Below are 18,237 nucleotides of genomic sequence, written 5' to 3' on the forward strand. Positions count from 1 at the left end.
CACACACACACACACACACACACACACACACACACACACACACACACACACACACCTCAAACATGTACATGTTCACTGTCTCGGCGCAGAAGTTACAGCAAGACTTAGAAACTGTCAGTAACTTCAAGACAATGTTATAGTTGTAGAACAAAGACAATGTTATGTTTGAGATAGTAGCCCGTCCGCCGTGCGATAGCTGGCCCACTGACGTACACTGTACCCTTCTATCCACCAATCTGGGTATAAAGGACAAGATAAACCCTGGAGTTATGACTCTGACCAAAGGTCGAAGACAGCCATTAGAGTTAGATATACGTGAATAAGAAACTGAAGTGGTCTCAGTGTGGCCGTAGGGGATATTCATACAGGATGTCTATGACCAGGCTTCTTCTAGTGGGGCTGATTGCTGTGGCCTGTGTGGCAGCACAGTCGGACTTAGAGAGAAGGACACAGGAGTTTCTGGACCAGTTTGATGGGAACGCTACTCATCTCATGTATCAGTATTCCCTGGCATCATGGGCGTACAACACAGATATTTCCCAGGAGAATTTAGACAAACTGGTGAGTTTTCTGGTCGATTTAAAGTGGCATTAATGAAAGGCAGAGTTTCAAAGCCATCTTCAGAGACCCCTATGGCCTATAGCTGGGGTCCACAAGACTGGACTGACAAACACGGTGGATCTATGGTTCTGGTTCTGAACAATGTTAATAATGGTATATTGCTGTCAATTTTGGATTGGTAGGCTACATCTCAACACATAACTCCAGACAGACAACTATTTATTTTATATTGTCTAGTGTATGCTATTGTTAATATTATGAATCAAATGTCATTTCTGTCAATGTTTTGTTATGGTTTTAGGGTGTACAGAGCGCAATCTGGGGAGAATACTACAGCAAAGTATCCAAGGAGTCGGAGAACTTTCCAATCGATCAGATCAGTGATCCATTGATCAAACTCCAGCTGACTTCCCTCCAGGACAAGGGCTCTGGGGTCCTGTCCGCAGACAAAGCGGCACATGTAAGACACATTCTTTCACTGCTGTCTCTGATCTTTTTCTTCTTCTTGATTTTAATGATTTAACCTTTTAAAATCACAATTCACCTAAAATCATTGACTAGAGGACTTCTTTCCATTGTGGTCCTCTTTCAGTCCACATGTAAGATAGCTTTGTTTTCTGTCCTCATCTCTTCTATTAGTCTGAATGTCCTCATCTCTTCTATTAGTCTGACTGTCCTCATCTCTTCTATTAGTCTGACTGTCCTCATCTCTTCTATTAGTTTGACTGTCCTCATCTCTTCTATTAGTCTGACTGTCCTCATCTCTTCTATTAGTCTGACTGTCCTCATCTCTTCTATTAGTCTGACTGTCCTCATCTCTTCTATTAGTCTGACTGTCCTCATCTCTTCTATTAGTCTGACTGTCCTCATCTCTTCTATTAGTTTGACTGTCCTCATCTCTTCTATTAGTCTGACTGTCCGCATCTCTTCTATTAGTCTGACTGTCATCTCTTCTATTAGTCAGACTGTCCTCATCTCTTCTATTAGTCTGACTGTCCTCATCTCTTCTATTAGTCTGACTGTCCTCATCTCTTCTATTAGTCTGACTGTCCTCATCTCTTCTATTAGTCTGACTGTCCTCATCTCTTCCATTAGTCGGACTGTCCTCATCTCTTCTATTCGTCTGACTGTCCTCATCTCTTCTATTAGTCTGACTGTCCTCATCTCTTCTATTAGTCTGACTGTCCTCATCTCTTCTATTAGTCTGACTGTCCTCATCTCTTCTATTAGTCTGACTGTCCTCATCTCTTCTATTCGTCTGACTGTCCTCGTCTCTTCTATTCGTCTGACTGGTCTTCTGTTAATACAATCAATTTAACCAGGAAATCTGTACAAAGGCCAAATACTCACGGGAACAGGCTAGTCAAATACTCACGGGAACAGGCTAGTCAAATACTCAGGGGAACAGGCTAGTCAAATACTCACAGGAACAGGCTAGTCAAATACTCACGGGAACAGGCTAGTCAAATACTCACGGGAACAGGCTAGTCAAATACTCACGGGAACAGGCTAGTCAAATACTCATGGGAACAGGCTAGTCAAATACTCAGGGGAACAGGCTAGCCAAATACTCACGGGAACAGGCTAGTCAAATACTCACGGGAACAGGCTAGTCAAATAGTCACGGGAACAGGCCAGTCAAATACTCACGGGAACAGGCTAGTCAAATACTCACGGGAACAGGCTAGTCAAATACTCAGGGGAACAGGCTAGCCAAATACTCACGGGAACAGGCTAGTCAAATACTCACGGGAACAGGCTAGTCAAATAGTCACGGGAACAGGCCAGTCAAATACTCACGGGAACAGGCTAGTCAAATACTCACGGGAACAGGCTAGTCAAATACTCACGGGAACAGGCTAGTCAAATACTCAGGGGAACAGGCTAGCCAAATACTCACGGGAACAGGCTAGTCAAATACTCACGGGAACAGGCTAGTCAAATACTCACGGGAACAGGCTAGTCAAATACTCACGGGAACAGGCCAGTCAAATACTCACGGGAACAGGCTAGTCAAATACTCACGGGAACAGGCTAGTCAAATACTCACGGGAACAGGCTAGCCAAATACTCATGGGAACAGGCTCGTCAAATCATTGTGATACCACAACATAGCATAACTTGTTTGTGTTGTTGTTGTTAATGTTGTTGTTGTTGTTGTATTTCATGTCAGCTGAACAAAGTGATGAATGAGATGAGCTCCATCTACAGTACAGGCACGGTGTGCAAGAGAGAAGACCCCTTCGACTGTCAAACTTTGGAACCAGGTAAAGGCCGGACTCCCACATGGCTCTGGGTGAAAGTAGGACACTAAGTAATGAAGTGGGTGCCATTTGGTATGGGTACAAAGTACCAACTGTCAGCAGCTGTGGCAACCTGACTTCATGACCGACTGCCCTTTTACGGATGTCCAGGGTAATTGACTGAGTCCCAAATGGCACTCTATTCCCGATATAGTGCACTACTTTTGACCAGGGCCCTAGTAGTGTCAAACGTAGAGCAAAATATAGGCTCAAAAGTAGTGCACCATTTAGGGTCAAAAGTAGTGTACTGAGGTCTGAGGTCGGATAGTGGTTTAATGTTGTGTATGAAAAAAGGAACCCCAGCTCAATGATATTCCTGTATGCGAGTACACATAAAAGAATAACAAAAATACAAGGGAATGGACAAAAATACTGATGTGCTGGAGGTTCTATTTCAAATATGAACTATCCTTATTTCAACTGGTTTACTGCTGTGTCTAATGTCTAGGGCTGGAGAGTGTAATGGCCAACATGGACAGTGACTACTATGAGCGTCTGCATGTATGGGAGGGCTGGAGAGTGGAGGTAGGGAAGAAGATGAGGCCTCTATATGAAGACTATGTGGACCTTAAGAACGAAGCTGCCAAACTCAATGGTAGACCTACTAATACTACTACTACTACTACTACTACCACAGCACATCTACTATACTACTACTACTACTGCTATAATTACTACTACTATTACCACTACTATACTTATACTACTATTACTACTACTATTACTACTACTACTATACTACAGCACATCTACTATACTACTACAACTACTGCTATAATTACTGCTACTATTACTACTACTACTATACTACAGCACATCTACTATACTACTACTAATACTGCTATAATTACTACTACTATTATAACTACTACTACTATACTTATACTACTGTTACTACTACTACTACTACTATACTACAGCACATCTACTATACTACTACAACTACTGCTATAATTACTACTACTACTACTACTACTACTACTACTACTATACTTATACTACTACTAATATTACTACTACTATATCACTGCTACTACTACTACTACTATATTACTATTACTAATACTACTACTAAAACTACTACTACTACTGCTATAATTACTACTACTATTACTATTACTACTACTATACTTATACTACTACTATGACTACTACTAATACTATTACTACTATATTACTGCTACTACTACTATATTACTATTACTACTACTACTACTAAAACTACTACTACAACTACTATATTACTATACTACTACTATCTTACTATACTACAAATAATATATTACCAATATAACACTACTATATTACTACTATACTACTACTGCACAACTACTATACTACTACTACAAACCTGTCCAACTACTACTATATCTATCGCCACAGGTTATGAGGACTACGGAGATTATTGGAGGTCCAACTATGAAACTACCGATGAGAGCCCGTACAACTACGCCAGGGGCCAACTGATGACTGATGTGAGGCGCATTTACAAAGAGGTACGTTGTCAACTGTTGTGGTGCTTCAACTACGCTGAGCTTTTCTCACATACAAATTAAATGTATCGTATGTAGCAAAAACACTGTTAATAAAATATTATTGATACTATTTTGTATTATTGGATGTATTTGTTATTGTATATATTACTTTTATTTATTTATTTTACCACCTTTTTCTCCCCAATTTCGTGGGATCCAATTGTTAGTAGTTACTGTCTTGTCTCATCGCTACAACTCCCGCACTGACTCGGGAGAGGTGAAGGTCGAGAGCCATGCGTCCTCCGAAACACAATCCAACCAAGCCGCACTGCCTCTTTAACACAGCGCGCATCCAACCCGGAAGCCAGCCGCACCAACGTGTCGGAGGAAACACCGTACACCTTGCGACCTGGTTAGCGTGCACTGCGCTAATTTTGACTCTGCAGCTGGCCCATCTACCTGAAATCGCTCAGTTCTGCCTCCAGGACAAGACTCATCCCAATAAACGTCAACCTGCTTAACCTCTAATTCCTCCCAAACCCGGATCCGGGAGCACCCCCATCAGTAAAAAAGCTGACTAGCATAGCCTAGCATAGCGTCACAAGTAAATACTAGCATCTAAATATCATTAAATCACAAGTCCAAGACACCAGATGAAAGATACACATCTTGTGAATCCAGCCATCATTTCTGATTTTTAAAATGTTTTACAGGGAAGACACAATATGTAAATCTATTAGCTAACCACGTTAGCAAAAGACACCACTTTTTTTACTCCACCATTTTTTTACTGCATCAGTAGCTATCACAAATTCGACCAAATAAAGATATAAATAGCCACTAACCAAGAAACAACTTCATCAGATGACAGTCTGATAACATATTTATTGTATAGCATATGTTTTGTTAGAAAAATGTGCATATTTCAGGTATAAATAATAGTTTACCATTGCAGCCACCATCCCAACTCTCACCAAAGCAACTAGAATAACTACAGAGACCATCGTGTATTACCTAAATACTCGTCATAAAACATTTATGAAAAATACACAGCGTACAGCAAATGAAAGACACAGATCTTGTGAATCCAGCCAATATTTCAGATTTTCTAAGTGTTTTACAGCGAAAACACAATATAGCGTTATATTAGCTTACCACAATAGCAAACATCACAACAGCATTGATTCAAGCCAAAAATAGCGATAACGTATAAACCACCAACATATATAAATTTTTTCACTGACCTGCTCAGAATTCTTCAGATGACAGTCCTATAACATCATATTACACAATGCATATAGAGTTTGTTCGAAAATGTGCATATTTAGCGGCACAAATCGTGGTTATACAATGAGAAAAGTAGCCAAGCTGCCAAGAAAATGTCGGGAGAAATCTTGGGTGAGGCACATATTCTAATCGATAAATAATCATAAACTTGACTAAAAAATACAGGTTGGACAGCAAATGAAAGATAAATTAGTTCTTAATGCAATCGCTGTGTTACATTTTTAAAATTAACGTTACTACAACATACAGCGTGCGTTAAAGCGAGGCTGCACTGAAATTAATGGCGGCTTATGCATTTTACATTTTTCAACAGAACAACGAATTAACAGCATAAATAGTTCTTACTTTTTGATGAACTCCCATCAGAATCTTGGGAAAGGTGTCCTTTGTCCAAAAGAATCGTTGCTCGGTTGTAGAATGTCGTCTTCAACGTTGCAATTAGCAGTAAACATTAGCATGTGAGCCAGAGATACCCAACTACCTAGAACGCCACAAAAATAAACACCCGAAAATCGCAATATACTGACATAAACTGATATAATTCGGTTTAAAATAACAACATTATGATGTCTTTAAAGCCTATATCGAATAAAAACACAGCCGGATATTTCTAAGAGCTATAACCGAAGGTTCTAGTACGATATGCCAAGGTCCTCCGTGCGTCAGAGCGAAAAGACCAGACACTTCCTTGCCAAGCTATTTATAACCTTTCAGATCTGCGTAGAGACTCCATTTCAACTCTCACTATTCGCTAACATCCAGGGGAAGGCGTATGCAGTGCATCTCAACCAATAGAAGACAGGCAGATTTATAAACAGATCTCAGAGCAGCTTGCAGAATTCTGCATTCTCACATCCACATAGGAAAATTGCTCTAAGTCCAGTTCTGTTTCACTCACAGATATAATTCAAACGGTTTTAGAAACTAGAGAGTGTTTTCTATCCAATAGTAATAATAATATGCATATTGTACGAGCAAGAATTGAGTACGAGGCAGTTTAATTTGGGAACGTAATTATTACAAAGTGCTAACAGCACCCCCTATTGACAAGAAAAGAGGCATTAGAAGAAGACAAAAAATAATATTACCTACTGAACAACATCCATTGCAGGATAAATCAATGTTAATGTTTACATAGCTCGCCATATATGGATGTTACATTCTACTTCATGGGTTGGTTATGTAGGCTTCTTTTAACCCATTGCTTTCTACTACTGTATAGATAATAATAGGATTAGGCTATATTTTTACATTAAACACCAGAGTCTGACAGATTTCCTGTCATTCCAATTCATTTAATACCCCTTGATCTTAAAGAATAGGACTTGGAAATATGGAAATATAGATTAGTCAAATTGTTTTACCCGAGTATAACCCAATAACTAAGGACTAATTAGCCTACTCTGTTGTTTATGTGTTTGTTGTCATCGACGACTGATTGGGCTTTCTCGTGGTCATCTTAAATTATTTATTTATTTGACAATATGTAGAAAAATACCACGGGGGCGTTGAGAAGGGAGGAACTGCCTCAAACTTTTATTCCATAGGCTGGGATCCGCACTATGAAGCGGTTGCAAGAACGCATTTTATACTGGCTGTATACGGGCATATTCATTACGCCGAATCTGTTGCAAAACGTTTCTTAAACGGAAGCAAACTGGACGAAACGGGGAGGGACCTACCTGAATTTGTCCAATAGAAACTATTGTTTTGCTCTGTTTGCTTCCGTTTGGTTCTGTCATAAAAACTACGATTGATAGGCAGCTTAAACTTCTTATATTCAACCATTATTGGGTTAAAATACACATATACATTTGTGAACAGCCACCCACAACATCCACATTAACAACAACCACAATCCGTAAGGCGCTAATAGCTAAATGAGAGCGCAGCAGTGTGATTCACATCCATGCGCTATGCAGCCTAGATATCAGTAATAAGTGATATCCGTATCGCTGTAGACTACACCACTACTACTCAAGTTGGACAACCTTTGGATGCCGACAGCAGTCACTCCATCGGAAGACATAGTTTGGACTGTAGCCTACAAAAGCATATTCCTGCGATCCATCAAACGCATTTGTTGTGTCATCATAGTGGTCTCTAATTTGTGGTCAGACTCGCTCAGGCAGAACAAATAAAAATGACCGAGGTAAAGACAGTTTCAAGTTGGATATTCGACGGATATTTGCGCATTCAAACCTCAATAGCTTTCAAACTACTTGAGCCACAGACTCCAAATAAGTGTCAAGATGTTGGAAAAATTGCGCGCACCAGATTTGGACATTAATTCGCTTTCCAAAGCTAATAAACATGTGGAAATGTGAGCAGCATTTTGTATTCCTAGTTGAATTAGTTAGGGAGCATAAACAAAGTACAAACTTTTTTCACATTTGAATTTCAATAGCTCCTTAGTTATGTGACCTAGTGACTTCAAACAAGGTTCAGAATGTCCACTCAGTGGGCCTACACATTGCACACCCTTTAGTTTGTCCATTTTCATCTCACACGTTTTTACATGAATTTTTCCAAATTTAAAATGTCAATAGCTCCTTGGTCATGTGACTTAATGACTTCAAACAAGGTCCAAAATGTCCACTGACTACCCTTCTATATCGCACACCCTTTAGTTTGTTCATTTTCATCTCACAAGTTTTACATTAATTTTTCTAAATTAAAAATGTATATCTTACAGGCCTAGATCTTCTCTCACTTCGTTGGTGTGTCACCTCACCAAATCGGAATACCATGATGTTGACATATTTGCTATATTTGCTAGGCCTTTTTTGTCATCTAAACATGTATTTCGATTTACACGACTGAAAGGTGCAGGTGGCCGAGGCACAGATGTAAGGTGAGGCTTTTTCCCGGCTGTGACTAGCTTTGATATGCTGGTATTTGAATTCCAAGGTGCAGCATGGATTGACCTTATTAAATTCAGAATACAGCACGTCTGTCCACGGCTGTTGTAGATTTGAGGTACCTGGTAAGGGCTTTATTGTCTTCCACCTGTCCATCTTAATGGAAATGTAAAATGACTTTGCCCCTGGTCTGGTCATTGTTTTAGCATCACTCACTTGTTCTGTCCCTCTGTCTCCGGAGTACTCTTCATCACGTTGTGCTTGTATGTCATCTTTCCTGTCCTCTAGAGCCTCTTCCTCACCTTCTGGCCCTCTGTCTCTGGAGTACTCTTCATCACGTTGTGCTTGTATGTCATCTTTCCTGTCCTCTAGAGCCTCTTCCTCACCTTCTGGCCCTCTGTCTCTGGAGTACTCTTCATCAGGTTGTGCTTGTATGTCATCTTTCCTGTCCTCTAGAGCCTCTGCCTCACATTCTGGCCCTCTGTCTCTGGAGTACTCTTCATCACGTTGTGCTTGTATGTCATCTTTCCTGTCCTCTAGAGCCTCTGCCTCACCTTCTGGCCCTCTGTCTCTGGAGTAATGATCTAGTTGGTGTTGACTCACCTTCTGGCCCTCTGTCTCTGGAGTAATGATCTAGTTGGTGTTGACTGAATTTCTGGCCATCATCAATATTTCCCTTTCCATTGTCATCTTTATTTGCCAGTTTCATGACACGCTCTGTTTCCAATGTGTTGTTAACTCGATCATTTTGTTGTTGTTGTATGTTTTCTGTAATGACATTAAAAGTGAATTAATCACTATGTCGATACCTTTACGTCACTCAGAAATACAAAAAACTATAAAAATGTAAGTTGATCACTGTGTAACAGTACTGCTGCCGTCCCTCTCCTCACCCCTAGCTGGGCTCGAACCAGGAACCCTCTGCACACATAGACAACTGACACCCACGAAGCATCGTTACCCATCGCGCCACAAAAGCCACGGCCCTTGCAGAGCAAGGGGAACAACTACTTCAAGGTCTCAGAGCGAGTGACGTCACTGATTGAAAGGCTATTAGCGCGCACCACCGCTAACTAGCTAGTCATTTCACATCGGTTACAACTGCACAGGAAAAAAACTGTAGTTTCAACGTGTAGTTGTGGTGTGAATGTTATACATTTTGGTGTTGCACAAAATATGTAGGAATGTATTTTTCCAGTTAGAAATAGTAGGCCATGCATCACATAACTATTTTCATCAGAAAAACGAACCCTCAAATGCACTATTACATTTTGTAAGTTGTCTGCAGGTGGCTTGTTGTGAATGCACTCAAATATCAAGTCATTATCAGGTGATGTAAACTGCGTGCTAATCCTCAACGTAGAAGGATTTGTCTTAATGTACAGTATATGAAAGTGATGCTATAAAAAGGATTCTTTCACGTTATCAAGCTCACTCTGACTGACAAATCACTGCCTATTACTGTGATTAAAATGGGCACATGAAACATTGTTTTTCATGAGGCCTACCTGTGCGCCTTCCTTTAACTTTTTCGGGATCAGTGCTATGTCCTGGGAAATGTTCTTGTTACTTACAACCTAATGCTAATCGCATTAGCCTACGTTAGCTCAACCGACCCGTGGAAGGGACACTGATCCTGAAGAAGTTTTAAGCTCCTCTGTTTGAACACCTCTCCTGTCCTTGATCCATACCACATACAGCCATTTGCGGATCTTTTCAGTGTCCGTGTGAAAGATAGTTATTGAGAGGCTAGAACATTTGTTAACTTCAAAAAAAAATTTGAACACAGATGTAAAATGAAGGCCTGCAAAGCTTACAGATTTAAGTCTAATAACATGAGATGAAAGTAGACAAACATCAGAGTGTGCGATATGAAGGCGTAGTCAGTGGACACTCTGAACCTTGTTTGAAGTGATTAGGTCACATGACCAAGGAGCTATTGACATTTTACATTTTGAAAAATTCATGTAAAAATGTGTGAGATGAAAATGGACAAACTAGAGGGTGTGCAATATAGACGTGTATTCAGTGGACATTCTGAACCTTGTTTAAGTCAGTAGGTCATATGACCAATGAGCTATTGAAATTCAAAAATGTAAATAAATCATTTTAAATAGTGCGAGATGTAAATCGACAAAAGAAAGTGTGTGCAATGTGTGTCTATGCCATCGGGTTAGCTACAACCAGCTTTGAAAGTTTTAGGAGTAATGGTTAAAGAGCTATTGAAATGTGAAAAATGTGATTTGTCACTATGTTGACGGTCCCTAACTGCTGTTGGTGGACGTAAGGAAAACTACAGGCGAATATCCGTGGAATATCCAACCTGAAACTGTCTTAACCTCGCTATAAAAATGTGCCCCTTTTATCAATGCTGATTTGAATGTCATTGAGAAACAGAAAGGTGTCAAATAATTTGTTTGTTTGAATTTAGAAGTAATACTAGAAGTAATCATATCGCTATCGGTAATCTGATTACAATATTCTTGCTGGTAACATATCGAATTAGAGTTAGATTTTTGGAATCCGTTATATGTAATCCGTTACTCCCCAACCAGTATGCTTTCTTTGCATTATGCAAATTGGACTTGCCACATGAAAGATATTGTGTTTTTATGTTATATTGCACACCACCAACTCTATTGTGTCTGTCCAGATCCTCCCCCTCTACAAAGAGCTGCATGCCTATGTGAGGTCTAAGCTGCAGGCCAAACACCCTGAACACATCCACCCAGAGGGAGGCCTACCTGCACATCTACTGGGTATGGTCACCGGACAGGGCTCAGCTTTTGCTCCAACACGGCTGGAACATGACGGATTCAGTTTATGAAGGTTCTCTCTCTCTCTCTCTCTCTCTCTCTCTCTCTCTCTCTCTCTCTCTCTCTCTCTCTCTCTCTCTCTCTCTCTGTCTAATGACCTTTTTCAGGTGACATGTGGGGAAGGTTTTGGACAGGTCTTTACCCCATCTCAACCCCTTTTCCAGAGAAAACCGATATTGATGTGACGGACGCTATGATCGCACAGGTTGAGTGAAAATAAATAATGATCTGCTATTTTATGTATCCAATATAAACCTTGAAAACTGTAGACTAGGAATCGTGGGTTGGATCTGAAGGAAACAAGTTTGACTTTAATAGTGACTTCTGTTACTTTCAATTCTTACCCCCTCAAATACACTGTGAGTTAAACACCTTTTCTGTAATTCCCAGAAATGGCCTAAGGACAGACTGTTCCAAGAAGCAGAGAAGTTTTTCATGTCGGTGGGTCTATACAAGATGTTCGATAACTTCTGGAAGGACTCTATGCTGGAGAAACCTACTGATGGCAGGAAGGTAGTGTGCCACCCTACAGCCTGGGACATGGGGAACAGAGAGGACTTCAGGTAACAGGAATCGTATTCATCCTGCATTTAACTAGCCTAGCGGTTAAGAGCATTGGGCCAGTAACCAAAAGGTCGCTGGTTTGACTCCCTGAGCAGGCAAGGTGGACAACTCTGTGTAACGGATGTGAAATGGCTAGCTAGTTAGCGGTGGTGCGCGCTAATGGCCTTTCAATTGGCGACGTCACTTGCTCTGAGACCTTGAAGTAGTGGTTCCCCTTGCTCTGCAAGGGCCGCGGCTTTTGTGGAGCGATGGGTAACGATGCTTCGTGGGTGACTGTTATTGATGTGTGCAGAGGGTGCCCGGGTCGGGGCGAGGGGACGGAATAAAGTTAAACTGTTACATCTGCTGTTCTGCCTTTGAGCAAGGCAGTTAACCTCCAACAACAACTGCTTCCCGGGTGTTGATGACGTGGACGGCGATTAAGGCGGCCCTCAGCACCTCTCTAATTCAGAGGGGTTGGGTTAAATCCGGAAGACACATTTTGGTTGAATGCATTCAGTTGTACAACAAACTAGGTATCCCCCTTTCCCTTCACTTAGCCCAGGACATGCAGAGTGACAAGCCTTAGGGAGGGACAGAGAGGACTCCAGGTAACAGGAATCATGTTCGTACTGTATTTATCCGTGAACACGCAGTAAGTAGAGCCTTAGAGAGGGACAGAGACATTGCATGCACTAACTACTGAAATAGAATTCATATCCTGTTAGTCACAGCAGCATGTCATAAAGATATGAAGGAATTCTGTTGTGAAACATAAGTCATCAAGGTCAAATCCACAGCACGTTGAACTTCTTTTCAAAATGCTGTACACACATGTAGAAATACATCTGAGGGAGTTTATCTGATTTTGTAGGCTATACCTCCTTACACTCAGCATCAATTGTAATGATTAAATATTAATCATAAATATGAACTTATTATATGGTATTGTACTGTATTAAAATGTATTATACTGTATTATATACTGTATTACTGTATTATACTGTATTATATACTGTATTATGTATTATAACGTATTATAATGTATTATACTGTATTATATACTGTATTATATGTATTATAATGCATTATACTGTATTATATTGTATTATTCTGTATTATACGGTTTTATAATGTATTATACCCTATTATACTGTATTATACTGTACTACCCTGACTTTGGCTACTTCTTAAATTTCCCCCATTTCCAGGATCAAGATGTGTACAGAGGTGAACATGGACCACTTCCTGACAGCGCACCATGAGATGGGACACAACCAGTACCAGATGGCCTACAGGAACCTGTCCTACCTGCTGAGAGACGGGGCTAACGAGGGCTTCCACGAGGCCGTGGGGGAGATCATGTCCCTGTCCGCTGCCACCCCCAAACACCTGAAGGCCCTGGGACTCCTGCCAGACGACTTCGTTGAGGATAAAGGTGACACCTGAGTCAGGGGTAGGGGCAGGTAGTGGTAGAAGCAGATCTAGATTTGATGATAACAGTTAGACAACAGTTGTTGTTGTTATAGCTGGTCTATGGAATACCTGAGTTACACCTGAACAGAGTCAGGGTCAGGGACAGGGTCAGGGACAGGACAGGGTCAGGGTCAGGGACAGGGACAGGGACAGGGTCAGGGTCAGGGACAGGGTCAGGGTCAGGGACAGGACAGGGTCAGGACAGGGACAGGGTCAGGGACAGGGTCAGGGACAGGGACAGGGACAGGGACAGGGACAGGACAGGGTCAGGGACAGGGTCAGGGTCAGGAACAGGACAGGGTCTGGGTCAGGACAGGACAGGGACAGGGTCAGGGACAGGGACAGGGTCAGGAACAGGACAGGGTCAGGACAGGACAGGGTCAGGACAGGGACAGGGTCAGGAACAGGGTCTGGGTCAGGACAGGACAGGGTCAGGGTCAGGGACAGGGTCAGGGACAGGGACAGGGTCAGGAACAGGACAGGGTCAGGACAGGTCAGGGTCAGGGTCAGGGACAGGGACAGGGACAGGGTCAGGAACAGGACAGGGTCAGGAACAGATTCAGGGCCAAGGCCAGGGCAGGTATGAGCAAATCTACATGTATATCTGATGGGGATAATTGACACTGAGTCAGACCATGTTGTAGGTTTAGTTTCACGTTGTTTCATCAAAATGGCTCCTCTAGTGACTTCCTGTCTCGGATAACGCCCTATTCACTATGAAGTGCCCTACTTCTTTTTTTACCAGAGACCACTACACTTTATTTTCTATATAGTGTCACCATTTTAGATGTGCCCTCTCTCAAACAGCACTTCTTCCTCTTCCTCCCGCCCCAATGCAGAGACTGAGATCAACTTCCTGATGAAGCAGGCCCTGACCATGGTGGCCACCCTGCCTTTCACCTACATGCTGGAGGAGTGGAGGTGGCAGGTGTTCCTGGGGACCATCCCCAAGGACCAGTGGATGCAGCGCTGGTGGGAGATGAAGTAAGGAAGGACCTCTTCTGGAGCTTCTTCAGCTTGTCATAGGTCATAGTTGATTTAGCTTTAGGTGATGGGAGATAAAGAATCAGAAACAATATATCAATGTTGTATATCAATGTAAAGAAGGAGCTCTAGTGGAGGCTTAGCGTTTTTACCTCATAGTTGGTTTAGCGATACACTGTAGGGACATTACAATGCTAACTATTGATGCTAACTCTGTTACCAGGAGGGATATGGTCACTGTAGGGACATTACAATGCTAACTATTGATGCTAACTCTGTTACCAGGAGGGATATGGTCACTGTAGGGACATTACAATGCTAACTATTGATGCTAACTCTGTTACCAGGAGGGATATGGTCACTGTAGGGACATTACAATGCTAACTATTGATGCTAACTCTGTTACCAGGAGGGATATGGTCGGTGTAGTGGAGCCCTTACCCAGAGATGAGACATACTGTGACCCGCCTGCTCTGTTCCACGTGTCCGGAGACTACTCCTTCATCAGGTCTCATCTCAATACTCCTCACATCCAGCCATTCTCAATACCCCTCACATCCAGCCATTCTCGATACCCCTCACATCCAGCCATTCTCAATACTCCTCACATCCAGCTATTCTCAACACCCCTCACATCCAGCCATTATCAATACCCCTCACATCCAGCCATTCTCAATACCCCTCACATCCAGCCATTATCAATACCCCTCACATCCAGCCATTATCAATACCCCTCACATCCAGCCATTCTCAACACCCCTCACATCCAGCCATTATCAATACCCCTCACATCCAGCCATTATCAATACCCCTCACATCCAGCCATTCTCAATACCCCTCACATCCAGCCATTATCAATACCCCTCACATCCAGCCATTCTCAATACCCCTCACATCCAGCCATTATCAATACCCCTCACATCCAGCCATTCGCAATAGCCCTCACATCCAGCCATTCTCAATACCCCTCACATCCAGCCATTATCAATACCCCTCACATCCAGCCATTCTCAATACCCCTCACATCCAGCCATTCTTGTTGTAATGCCGTATATGTCTCTGTGCAGATCTGGGTCCAATTGCAATTGAGGTTTCGCTTGATTTAGTTTTTAGATTTTGTATTTTTGGGACTATTAAATTGGTTCCATTGTACCTGGTAAACTAAACCACACTACGCTCAATTATTAGAGATATGTACAGTCCATGTATGAGGAAGGACCTATCCTGGAGCTTCTTCAGCTTGTCATAGGTCATTTAGCTTTAGGTGGTGGGAGATGATGAAGCATAGACATGTATTTGACCCAGAACTGTCTCTGTTTGTCATAGATACTTCACCAGGACAAGTACTGTATTTGACCCAGGACTGTCTCTGTTTGTCATAGATACTTCACCAGGACATGTACTGTATTTGACCCAGGACTGTCTCTGTTTGTCATAGATACTTCACCAGGACATGTACTGTATTTGACCTAGAACTGTCTCTGTTTGTCATAGATACTTCACCAGGACAAGTACTGTATTTGACCCAGGACTGTCTCTGTTTGTCATAGATACTTCACCAGGACATGTACTGTATTTGACCCAGGACTGTCTCTGTTTGTCATAGATACTTCACCAGGACATGTACTGTATTTGACCTAGAACTGTCTCTGTTTGTCATAGATACTTCACCAGAACAAGTACTGTATTTGACCCAGGACTGTCTCTGTTTGTCATAGATACTTCACCAGGACAAGTACTGTATTTGACCCAGGACTGTCTCTGTTTGTCATAGATACTTCACCAGGACATGTACTGTATTTGACCTAGAACTGTCTCTGTTTGTCATAGATACTTCACCAGGACAAGTACTGTATTTGACCCAGGACTGTCTCTGTTTGTCATAGATACTTCACCAGGACAAGTACTGTATTTGACCCAGGACTGTCTCTGTTTGTCATAGATACTTCACCAGGACATGTACTGTATTTGACCCAGGACTGTCTGTCATAGATACTTCACCAGGACATGTACTGTATTTGACCCAGGACTGTCTCTGTCATAGATACTTCACCAGGACTATCTATCAGTTCCAGTTCCAGAAGGCCCTCTGTGAGGCAGCTGGCCACTCTGGACCCTTATTCAAGTGTGACATCACCAACTCTACAGTAGCCGGGGACAAGCTCAGGTGCTCCTACCAAATCTGTTTGTTGTTGCGTCTGTCATGTCTACTTCTAAGAATGCTGAATGGCCAATGAACAAGTAAACAAACTAACAACCAAATCTCATTTTACAGGACGATGCTGGAGTTTGGGAGGTCAAAGTCGTGGACCAGAGCCCTGGAGAAGATTTCAGGAAATGCGAAGATGGACTCCGCCCCTCTCCTAGACTACTTCAAGGACCTCCATGTTTGGCTAATAGAAGAAAACAGGAAGAACAACAGGAAGCCAGGATGGAGAGCAGCTGAAGACCCATGTGAGTACCTATAGAGTAGTGTCCCTATCCATACTAGGGCACTATCTAGTGTGCATAGCCAATATATCGCTTCACACAAAGTAGTACAAAAGTACAGAGGACCCATGTGAGTCCAGATTCTGTATCTAGCTCACTATCTAGTGTGCATAGCCAATATATCGCTTCATACTAAGTTCTATGCAATTTTAGATATAGTTAAGTTATATATTCTATATATAATAATGCATATTTCCTATCTGTTCAACAGTCTCAAAGAATGCCTACAAAGTGAGGTTGAGTCTGAAAGCAGCAATGGGTGACAAGGCAGTGAGTACACGAAGCTGAGTTTACTGTGGTTGTAAAACAGCTCCACTACCTTTTCTTTTGGACAATCTCTTCATATAATCCAGTTCAACTGACTTGAATTGTTTCTCTTCCAGTACATTTGGAACGCCAACGAGATGTACCTGTTCAAAGCCAACATGGCCTACGCCATGAGACAGTATTACCTTGAGGTCAACAAGACGGAAGCTCTTTTCACGTAAGTGTTTCACAATAAAAGTCCACAGGTTGCTTCACAATAAAAGTCCACCTAGACATCACTCTCAGCTTTCCTTCTCTTTATGTCATTCACTCCCATCACATTCCAGAATGAAAATGTATATATATAATTGTATCAATATTATTTATTAGAATCTTCTTGTGACATCACATAATTGTATTATTATCTTTGTTCCAGGACAGAGAACATCCACACCTACAAGGAGACAGCCAGAATCTCTTTCTACTTTGTTGTGACTGACCCTGCCAACCCTGCCGTGGTCATTCCCAAAGCTGAGGTAGAGGCCGCTATCAGGTAAAGGAGTCGACCCTTGAACGTGAGCTGATTACACATGCTGAAACAAACTTTGCCCGATCATATCTGCCAAACTGATTGAGTGACACAAGACTGTCTGAAACAGAGTAATAACACTTTGTGTAGCATTCTTGATGTGGTTTCTGTAACTACAGCCGTAAACAAAGTTGAATTTTCCCGCCAGCATTCAGTAAATCCTCTTATGGGTGTTTTATTTGTATTGTATTTGTACTTGAAACACTCCTAACATTACCCATAACCCCATGACTCAAGCCATCGTCCATCTCACTAGGATGTCCAGAGGTCGAATCAATGACGCATTCAAACTGGACGATAAAACTCTGGAGTTCGAGGGTCTCCTAGCAACGCTGGCCCCGCCCGTGGAGCAGCCGGTCACCGTCTGGCTGGTGGTGTTTGGGGTGGTCATGGGACTGGTGGTCTGCATGGGCTGTTACCTCATTATCTCTGGCTTCAGAGACAGGAAGAAGTGAGTCTGGGCCGTATTCATAACAGGGTTGATCATCTCTGATTTCAGAGACAGGAAGAAGTGAGTCTGGGCCGTATTCATAACAGGGTTGATCATCTCTGATTTCAGAGACAGGAAGAAGTGAGTCTGGGCCGTATTCATAACAGGGTTGATCA

General features: G+C 42.1%; 1 protein-coding gene across 1 annotated transcript; it reads left to right on the forward strand.

The window, feature by feature from the left end:
• The first annotated feature begins 359 nt into the window (after positions 1 to 359).
• On the forward strand, positions 360 to 18,086 carry ace2 (angiotensin I converting enzyme 2). Its single transcript, XM_038987270.1, is given in 17 exon segments — positions 360 to 561; positions 863 to 1,021; positions 2,735 to 2,828; positions 3,313 to 3,459; positions 4,248 to 4,360; positions 11,141 to 11,246; positions 11,411 to 11,508; positions 11,694 to 11,866; positions 13,058 to 13,284; positions 14,162 to 14,306; positions 14,716 to 14,814; positions 16,351 to 16,473; positions 16,582 to 16,810; positions 17,016 to 17,066; positions 17,180 to 17,280; positions 17,479 to 17,595; positions 17,888 to 18,086. Coding segments are annotated over 17 exon segments (2,373 nt in total). The 5' UTR covers positions 360 to 369.
• The last annotated feature ends 151 nt before the right edge of the window (positions 18,087 to 18,237 follow it).

Source organism: Salvelinus namaycush, unplaced genomic scaffold (assembly GCF_016432855.1).
Source record: "Salvelinus namaycush isolate Seneca unplaced genomic scaffold, SaNama_1.0 Scaffold686, whole genome shotgun sequence".
NCBI lineage: Eukaryota > Metazoa > Chordata > Actinopteri > Salmoniformes > Salmonidae > Salvelinus > Salvelinus namaycush.